Source organism: Trachemys scripta, chromosome 4 (genome assembly GCF_013100865.1).
Source record: "Trachemys scripta elegans isolate TJP31775 chromosome 4, CAS_Tse_1.0, whole genome shotgun sequence".
Lineage (NCBI taxonomy): Eukaryota > Metazoa > Chordata > Testudines > Emydidae > Trachemys > Trachemys scripta.
This window is the reverse complement of record NC_048301.1, coordinates 75,506,767-75,517,250: the sequence shown is the minus strand read 5'-3', so window position 1 is coordinate 75,517,250 and position 10,484 is coordinate 75,506,767. Positions and strand designations below refer to the sequence as shown.

The 10,484-nt window shown below is 44.2% G+C and overlaps 1 protein-coding gene across 3 annotated transcripts in view; it reads left to right on the top strand.

The window, feature by feature from the left end:
* The first annotated feature begins 3,628 nt into the window (after window positions 1-3,628).
* Window positions 3,629-10,484, top strand: part of TTC17 (tetratricopeptide repeat domain 17) — an 85,779-nt gene continuing 78,923 nt past the window's right edge. For all 3 annotated transcript variants that reach the window (XM_034769634.1, XM_034769633.1, XM_034769632.1), the window contains exon 1: window positions 3,629-3,799. In XM_034769634.1, the coding sequence (XP_034625525.1) occupies window positions 3,647-3,799 (153 nt within the window). In that variant the 5' untranslated portion in view covers window positions 3,629-3,646. The remainder of the gene's footprint in view (window positions 3,800-10,484) is intronic.

Below are 10,484 nucleotides of genomic sequence, written 5' to 3'. Positions count from 1 at the left end.
ATTGGGTACTGCTGCCAGTCAGCCACACAATACCTTCAGAAAGTGCACTGTTGAGCATGGCTTGGGATGCTTGAATGTGTTCTGTTACTACTGTGATGAGAGTTAGGGAGTGGGAAAGATTTGGATTTTCCATGTAGTTCAAAGGCAAAGTTCAGTTTCCTTCCAAGAAGACCAGCAAAGGTTTAATGTTTCCATTCAACCCAGAAAAGGCAGTGCAGCAATCTGCACAACCTTGTAAACTGAGCTGGAAGCTACACTTTGGTTTGATTTTAATAGGGAAAATATAGCTTGCAGATGCCAGTTTCACCAGGCCTACTGCAGTCACCATTCATAAGGCTTCAATGCTTTGACTGCACACAGTGTCCTAGTAATAAAATCAAACAGAATTGTCTCATTACAATAATTATGGCACTGTATGCTTTAAATCTCTAGGTCACTTTGCTCAGGTAATGAAGGAGAAGGAAAAAGTGCTCTGTAAATGACTGCCTCTACAATGACATGTCAACACCATCAAATCCACAGCTAGTAGTGCAACTGCATATTTAAAAGCTTTTCAATATCATTCCACATACCTTTAAGTTGGTGATCTTAGGGGAAGCACTGACCTTAATGCCCTGTAGTACTGAAGTAGCAGAACTTGGTTTTCCACAATAAATCAGAAACAAGCCTTCAAATGTGTAGCAGAGCACATTTCAGAATCTGATGCCACTATTAGTGAAACAGCATAATGCAGATGCTTCTATATCCATCAGGCTATTCTCTGAGTTTGAAGATGGAGAAGGACAGACTATAGTTGTGCACATATTCAGATTGAGCATTCAGCAGCAAGAGTAGGTAGCTCTAGCAAAGGATTAGACATGAGCAGGGGTTCTCAAACTGGGGGGTGGGACCCCTCAGGGGGTTATTGGGGGCATGAGCTGTCAGCCTCCACCATTAATAATGGTGTTAAATATATAAAAAAGTGTTTTTAATTTGTAAGGGGGGGGCACTCAGAAGCTTGCTATGTGAAAGGGGGCACCAGTAGAAAAGTTTGAGAATCACTGGATTAGGGCTATTCTGCATATGGAAATCTGGATTCCTAGCCAGGAGGACATTATCCATAACTATGAAGGTGCCAGTAGCAATTCCTTATTTAAGGTTCTCTTCAGTGCTTCTTTTAAAGCAGGAATTGAACTTATTAGGTGTTATAGGAAATAAACTTAATTTTCTGAAGATTAAGAGAATTTGTTAAATTTGAGTTAATTGGTGTTAATTTTAAGAAACAATCACTTCTGACTCCAGTGAAAGTTTTTGAGCCTTCTACGCTAACAAACACAGTAGCTTGTTACTAACCCTTCAAACCTACCCTGTCATTAACTCGTTGAAAAAGTTGAGACTAGCACAACCAACACAAACCACATGTTGCAATTTCCATTCTGCCTTGTGGGAGCAAATCTGGGGAAAGGAGATTCTGAAATTCTGGTATCCCTGTGAGACCTGAGTCAAAGTTGTGGTGTGTGTAGTATATGGTGGTTCTGCTGTTAGCAAAGTCTGTGCCTATGCATGGAGGAATGTGAAGAGTATGTGCTGTTGGATGACTGAACTTTTCATTTATTTTGTGGTTTTGTTAGATGTTATATGTTAAGTGATATACAATGTAGTGCTTTTGTATATGCATATAATTTAAGGAATTAGAATTATTGTATTTTAAATAAATTATGATTAGCTTCCATCTCTGACTAGTAGTAGAAGTGGCATTAATTTACATTAAAGTGAAGACAAAACTAGACATAAGACTGTCACATTAAAAAAAATGATGAATACAAATGATAAATCCCAGGTCCAGCAGTCCAAAATAGAACAAGCAGGATGCAGAAAAATGCCTTTACAAAATCACAATATTTAATCTTAATGTATGTGACAGAATGGAACCACAACTCCAAAACTTGGGACAACCAAGTTATCTTCTTAGATGACTAAATCTGAAGTCTTATGCCTTGCCTGTTTGAAATGGGTAAACTGAACAGATTCAAAGTGCAGTTTGCACAAATGGACTAGATCTACAATAAAGTTTGCATCAGCGTAGTTATGCCAGTTGCTAAAAAACAAAACAAAAAATTGAAGACAAGACTTTAGCTTCCTGTCCACAAGTGGTCAGGAAATGTTTGCAACTTAGTCATGGACCTCAAAGCCTATTTATTGTAGGAATGGCCCAAGTCACCTGAGGGACCATTTCAGCCTACCTGATATTACCTTCCTAATCAGCTACATTCCACAGATATGATGGAGCTATCATTCTCAATGGTGAGTGTTCTCAAAATAAAGACAGAGTTTTGACATAGACTGGCCCACAAATCTGCAACTCACTTCTGCAGGAAGTCAGGATGAACACTTCAACCTACTCCTCACACAATACCACCACCCAAAAAAAAAAAAGTCGTTTCTCCTGATAGGACACAGTGGTGAGAATAATGATAAGAATAATTGAAGGCTCTAGTCTATGTTGGTTTGAAGATGACCTTCCAAATGTGAAGTAAAAGTATAAGCCTACAGGATGTCTGTCTGAATCTGCAGACAACTCTAGCACCTCAAGCTTCTCAGAGTCCCAAGCTACAGCAGAGTGAAAACTGACCACGTTGAAAAGCAGCAGGTTCACTTCATTCTGTTTTCATTTGTGTAAGTTTTGCACAGCTGCCATAGAAACCACTGGAACTATTCACTAGGGCTGAAAACTTAAAATGGGAGGCTAGGGGAGATTCTCTTCTATATTGGAGAAGTCAGGAGACTGAGAAGAGAGGGTGAAAATGCTGCTTCACCTTCCTAGCAGCCAGAGGTGTTCTGAAGTAGACACTTCAAATTTATTAGCAGGTGGCTAGCCAGAGCCTACAAAAAATGGGAACCCCAAAGCAGTCAGCAGACTCCAGGGACAGCACCTTGGCAGGAATCCCACTGGTTGGGTGTGAGGAAGAAAGAGGCTTGACTTTTCAACTCTGTGTTGCTCCTAGACAGTAGCACCATCATTTTAGTTTAATTCTTTGGCTATTAGGAGTCAAGTACATTTTTAAACCCTTAATATGGTAGGGGAGTGTACAGACTGAAGGAGTGAAAGCAAGAGTTGGGCAGAATAAACTAGAATGAAGAAGTAAGGAATGGAAAGAGGTTGTGGGGGACAGAAAAGAACATGCAGGGGAGGAGGCAGCAGGCAGAGAAGAGGGAAGAAGAGTTCACAGGATTAGGATCCGGCAGCGAGGGGAACCGAGCACAGACCCTGCAGCGGGCTTCACCGCACAGGGGACATTTAGGGCTGTTCTCCTGTTTCCAGCCCTTCACCTAGGCGAGGCGAGAGGCCCGGCCCCAGTGGGGAGGGTCGTGGCTCTCCTGCTCCCAGCAGAGCGCTCGGCCCGGCCCTTCCCAGGCCACAGCCAGGCCTGAGCCCCAGCGGCCCGGCCGGCTGCAGACTCAGCGTTAGGACTCGGCGCGTACAGGCCGCCGAAACCATTGCGGCTCTAGCACGGCAGGGCAAGAGAAGCCGCTGACGGAGGAGACACACCCCCTCCCCTCCGGACGGGCCAGAGTCCCGCCCTCTCCTTGCCCTCGCTCCCACCCCAAAATGGCGGAGCAGGCATTTCCGGTTCCGGGTAGTCCAGGAAGGCTGGGAGCGGGGAAGATGGCGGCGGCAACAAGAGCGTCCGGGTGGGGCCGGCGTTGGCCGGTATGGGGCCGGGTACTGGGCCTGGCTTTGCTGCTGGGTTTAGGGGCACGGCCGGGCGCCGCCACCACCCACTGGGTGGTCACCGAGGATGGCAAGATACAGCAGCAGGTAAGGGGTCCCATAGAGACCGTCACCCTGGAGATGCCTCCCCTCAGGACGAACACCCCCATAGCGTGGGGGTAGCCAGTTCTCAACGAGACTGTGGAAACCGCCTCCCTGCTGTCGCCATGGAGATCTCTTAGGGTATCCCCATTGGGTCTGTCCCACGACACCCCTCTCCAAGCTATCGTGCCATTTTCCTCCCTCCGTTCCCTTGGAGACATCGCCATGGTGACAAGTCCGTCCCGCCCACCCCGCTTGTCTTCCCCAGCGTGACCGTTGTTGCTATGACTTTCCCCGCCGGCTACCTGAGCTCTTTCGCCCCCCTCGCAGAGCCGGTTCCCAGGGAATCTCTCTCTGCTGCCGGTCAGGGTGGGCCTAGTTAGGTCTGATCCCTGCAAGGTGCCCAGGGCAGGAACCCCTGTTAGATGCACCTCTCTCCTCCTCTCCCTTCCATTTGGCAACTGATGGAACTTTGTCTCTGCCATTTCCCTGTTTGGTACCAGAGTGTCCCAGAGAAGATGCTGAAAGGGTCAGGACGAGCAGATGTGTAGGTTTCATTTTGTAGATGGAGGCATGTTGATGTCACATGGTAATTTCTCCAGAGGAAACTCCCTGACAGTTGTTGCATAGGGTATGGGTACTTCTTCCTACTCCTTGAGTCTAGTATAGGGTAATACTTGTTCTGGGTGGTGATACCTAGGCTGAACTCAGTGTGTTGGTACAAAGCCAGGCTGATCTGAGAGCTCATCTCACTGACTAGCTCTTAGTCATAACTGCTCAGCTAGTTCTTCATGTGTGGTGCCTGTTGGCTGAATGTCTGTTTCAAGTAGCACCAGAGTTTCTAAGAATTGATTAGAGACTCTGTAATATTCACCAATGAAGTACTGACAACCCAGCAGGCCCTCAATGGCTATTGAGGTTATTAATCAGTAGAGCTAAGTACTTGGGGAAATTGAATGTAAGTTCAGACTAAAGCTATGTTTTGAACGTTCAGGTTCAGTGTCTGGGTGTAACTCACTAAGAATGTTCAAATTTATAGATGGTGACACAAAAGAAAAAGAAATCTGAGTTCTGAGTCACAACACCGGAAGTAGCTTAGTTCTCCTATGCAATAAGTGCTCAGTACACCTGTGGTGAAGCTTCAAACAATCCTTTTGGTATTAGCAGATCTCGCTGTCCTTTATCTGGAAGACGTGGAAAGTGACTGCTGTGCCTGTTGCTTTTGTAGCTGAATCTCTTTGCTGGTTAAAATCTGAAGTATGGATAAGTTTGGGATTTTCTTTCCTGATCCTCTTCCCCATTCCTATGAGCTGATTTAGGATGAGACAGAAGTGATATTTGCACTGAAATGCAGCTAGCTGTTATCTCCACTCTACAATATTTGTATATTCTTGGTTACAGCTTCTCATTTTGATACTAAGGTTTGTCCCAGTTCAATCAATTACTGAAGCAAAGTAGTTTCCATTGATTTTGCTCTTTTCTTACTGATTTGTTCCCTTTGTATTGTAAAGAGAAACAATCAAAATCTACTTTACACTAAATAGACTTTTAGCCTAAACTTCAGTTCAAAAGCCAATTCAGCATTCTGAAAGGAAAAGGAGGAGAGGAAACCCTAGAATGGAGAAAGTCAGGGCATATTCTCCCTTTCTCTAATTGATGAATCAGAGAAAATAGGGAAAGGTGTGTTAGAGACTTAGACATCCTGTCTTCCCTCTCTAAGAAGGAGCCACTTTTGGGAGGGGGAGGGGCTAGTGAAATGGGCTGTTAAATTGTATGTAGTGTGGCTGTATGAAGTGTGGTGAGATGGCTTATTCTTCAGTAGTTTGTAACTGATTGTTCTTCATAAGGTGGTGCAATTGTTCAGTGTATCTTTCTGAATGAGATCTAAATTCTCTGGATGATGGTAGGAAGAATGGATGGGAAGTTCCAGTTTTGAGAGAGTAATGGCTTCTGTCTAGGTGTGTGTTTCTCTTCCAGGAAGACATTCAGATTGCTAAACATCCCAACGTTCTTAGTCAGAAGGTAATATTATCCTAGAAAAACCCAGGAAGAGAAATCCCTATTAAGCAGTGTTTTTCTCAGTGTTCTAGTTGGGGATGCCTGGCTGTTCCTATTAAACTGAAATCTATGTTGTTGTCGGTTTGAATTTCTACAGTGCAATTGCTAATATTACTGAAGAAGCTTATGGTTATCAACTTTTCCAAATATAAAATAGCATGCCTAGTTCCTCTTCAGCTTAGGTACTACAAGTTTCAAGGAGCATCACTTTTTATTTATGGTGTATCAGTTGCCCCGGGAATTCATTCCAAGTAATAAGCATTTCTTTTGTTCTCTCGTCAAGCAAACCTTGGACGTTTGCTGCAATAGCATAAGGCTCTACTAGTGAATGTGAAAAGACCCCGTCTGTTTTTACTGTCTCAGCACTGTTGGAGCAAGCCCCCTTTGCATCTGCATCTTCTTTAACATCCTTTCTAGGTCTCTGCCTCATCATCTCCCACCTCCTTTCCAATCCTGGCTGAAAATATTCTACTTCAGCAGGTTCCTTATTAATTTTTCCCTCCCTCTGGTGATATTTCTATTAAAGCACCTTGAGATATAGTTTGTATAAAAAAGGCTCCAAAGTTCTATTTCCTGAAGGTTGCTTTCATTTAATTGTTTTTTATATATATATAAATTATATAATATATATATTAGTATCTAGGTGCCATTAAGTTTGTATCCTAGCAAATACAAATGCTGTACAACACCAGAGATGACTGAGGTTGTAGTCTTATCTGTTTCTGATAACTAAGGCTTATGCAGCAAAAACTCTAGTAACCTTCAGCAAAGAACGTTTTGTAAGTTAACATATATCCAGCATATCCTGTTGAAGGAATTCTCTACCAAGGAGAAGGTACTTATAATCTTGAGGGTTTCAGTTCATCAGTGGCATGATTTTGTTTGGACTTCAGGTCATTTTGTTTCATTGCAGAAAGCAACAATCTCTAACTTGTCTTGTGCTGACATTGGCAAGGTAAATCATTTATTAAAAACTACAGACTTAGAGGACACAGGGATGACCCAGCAGCTAGTGTATGCTTTTCTGACCTCAGCTGGGTGAACATGTGATCATTGTTCACTGTGAACGTTGTCACCAAGGAACTGTCTGGCATATTGTAAATGCATTTCTAATGTGGAGCTGGAGATCTTGTAGCTTTCCCATTGGAATGGTTTATTATGCAGAGTAACCTTATTACCTTGATTTATTTCCCATCTCTGAACTTGTTCCTTTGTCTTAACCCCAAAGGAGATGATTATAGAAATCTCATTCTAATTTACATCAAAATCCTAACTTAATAGCTGGTCTGTGGTCATTGAGTTTCCATTCTCACCCCAGCAGGTCTGCATTGAATTTTAATTTTTCATTAATTTGGGTTTTCGTAAGTTAAAAACAGAACTGAAGTTATTTCCCTTGCCAAGTGGATTGAAAGATAGTCTAGTTTTATTGCTGCATCAGTAAATGCCCTTTCTTCAAATGCCAAAATATGATCATGTAACATCTTAGCACTGTAATAAATGAACCACAACAGACAGTCCTCCACGGCCTATGACAACAAGATATCAGAGGGACTATTTACCACTTTAGTAGTGGAAGCACATGAGTGGTGCCAGATGCCACATGAGAGCATACTCCTTTGGTACAAGTAGATAGTACACTTAATAAATTGAGTGTAAACCTAAATTCCTACCAGTGCATCTTTTTCTTTTTGTTTTAATTTTCCAAAACATTACTGGTTTTTAGTTAGGTCCACAATTCTTTCAGGTGAGTCTGTCTTGTTACCAGAGCAATTGGTCATTCAATCAATTGTATAATTATTGTTACTATTCAATACAATAATTTATAATTGAGCGAGACAGGTGGCTACACATTTTCAATAGGGCTGTCCTCTGCAGCTATTTTCTTTCTTTCTCTTAAACTTGGCAGTAGGAGCCCTTAGGCAGTGCAGCTTTGTGTGTAGTGCTTAAGTGAGGCCACATGTAGGCACTTGTCTGATTTTCACACTCTAGGGTATCCTGCAGTATTCTGTTGAATGATCTAATTACTTTCTCCAAATCACTAGTTCTTGGGTTCATTTGCTACTGCTTCACAATTTTCACTGGTATTCTAGCCTCCCAGGTCCTACTTTAATTATGAGCCTGTGTTCTGGGCGTTGGTGCCCCCATAGCTTTCCCTCTTCTGTTCACTGAGGACTCTAACTTGCCACGGAGACTCCCTGTTTACAGTCATGAGGCTCAGATTTGGAGCAGACTCAATTTTATTGCCAGTTTGAGTAATGCCAAAGTAAATGGGAAGTGGCGAACACTGATTGGTGACTAAGGTCTTAACCTGGTGGTAATAGCACTTAGGTGGTTGTCAGGGTTAGTATTTACAAAGAAAGTATAGTTACAATTTTATGGAAGGAAGAACTGAACTTGAAGTTTGACTTATTCAGAGCTATAGAGGTAGCCCAGGTGGAGATTAAGTATCTGAAGTGCAAGTGCATGAGGGTATGTCTATACTGCAGTCATGTGGCATGATTGTAGCTTGAGCCAAGGCACATGAGGTAACTTTAATCTAGCTAGCTCTGCTCCCAGAGCAGTGAAGCCACAGCAGCTTTTGTGTCAGCACAGACTAGCCCCATGAGTAATTACCCAGGATTCTGGGCAGGCTTATAGAGCATAAACTGAAATGTGGGCTGCTGAAGCTTCACTGCTCTGGGACTCAAGCAAGCTAGATTAAAGCCAGCTCAGATATGTCTACTCATGTTGCAGTCGTACTCTATGATTGCAATGTAGACGAACCTAACTATGTGTAGGCAAGGCTTAAGTGATGGTGATGGGAAGATAATATGAAGCCTCTGGGTCTTATTAGGTTAGTCACTAATCCTGGATACTTAAATAAGCAACAGTGACAAGTAACACCATCCCTGACCTTCACTTAGCACAGTGATCCACACATTTCTCTGCAAATTGGACTACAGGTTACTCACTGCATCAGAAGCTGAAAGTGGAGACAATATAGAAACACCAGCCTTTTTGCAAGATGCTGCGTTCTGTACCCTTATAAGTAGGGCCCTACCAAATTCACGGCCATGAAAAACGCATCACGGACCGTGAAATCTGGCCGCCTCCCGTGAAATCTGGCCTTTTGTGTGCTTTTTACCTTATACTGTGCAGATTTCATGGGGGAGACCAGCATTTCTCAAATTGGGGGTCGTGAACTAAAACGGAGTTTTAGGGGGGTTACATTTTTGCCACCCTTACTTCTGCGCTGCTTTCAGAGCAGGGCGGCCAGAGAGCGGCGGCTGTTGGCTGGGTGCACAGCTCTGAAGACAGTTGTGCTGCTGCTGGCGGGGTGAAATAAGGGTGGCAAAACCATTCCATGCCACTCTTCTTCGCTGCTGCCTTTAGAGCTGGGCAGCCAGAGAGCGACAGCTGCTGACTGAGGGCTCAGCTCTGCAGACAGCTGTGCAAAAGTGGGTGTGGCAATACCCTACCATGCCATCCTTACTTTTGTGCTGCTGCTGGTGGTGGCGGCTCTGCCTTCAGAGCTGGGGTCCTGGCCAACAGCCGCCGCTCTCCAGCTGCCCAGCTCTGAAGGCAGTGCCGCCACCAGCAACAGTGCAGAGGTAGGATAGTAATATTACAACCCCCCTGCAATAACCTTGCCGCCTCCCCTCCCAAGTCCTTTTTGGGTCAGAATCCCTACAATTACAACACCATGACATTTCCAATTTAAATAGCTGAAATAATGAAATTTCCAATTTTTAAAATCCTTGGACTGTGAAATTGACCAAAATGGACCCTGAATTTGATACGGCCCTACTTTATAAGGAAGAGCGAGAATGCTGAGAACATCTCATGCTTGTGTATTGCACTCTCCACTGGCTCCTGTTGACCTGTACTGACTTTATTTCAAGGCCCTCAACATCAGAAATCACTTCTCTATTCACAACCCTGTGAAACAGCTGTGCCCTCCTCTTCCCCTCCCCCCTCCCAGGACAAGGCAGTTAACAGTGCCTTGAATGAAGCTTGGATGAGAAGATGAGCCCAAACCTAAGAATTTTCAGTACAACAGAGAGATCTCATCTGTACTACTCTGGTAAACTGATATAGTTGTCTAAGGCCTTGGCTACACTTGCAGATGTACAGCGCTGTGAGTTAAACCTGACTTCGTGAAGCTGAGTAGGGAGAGCACTGCAGTCTGTCCACACTGACAGCTGCCCAGCGCACTATCGTGGCCACATTTGCGGCAATTGCAGCGCTATTGGGAGCGGTGCATTATGGGCAACTATCCCACAGAGCACCTTTTCCCATTCTGGCGCCATGGGTTGTGGGAAGGGGGCGTGGGTGCGGGGGATTCTGGGTCCTGTCCCAATGCCCCGTGATGCATCGCTTCGCATCCCAGAAATCCCTTTATTTCCGTCCACCTTTGGCACCATCTTTCAACGGTTTCTGTGCAGCACGATCTGTCTGCGGGAAATGGAGACCGAACTGCTGAGGCGTATGCTGACGAGTTTCGCCAGCACGTCACGTTTGGCTATTGAACTATTCCTTAAGATCCAAAGTGACAGTGAAAGTGAGGGTGAGGAGTCCGACGATGCTATCGAGACGCGTAACGCGTACGACATGAAATTGCTTGTTGCATTCACAAACATGCTTAGCACCGTGG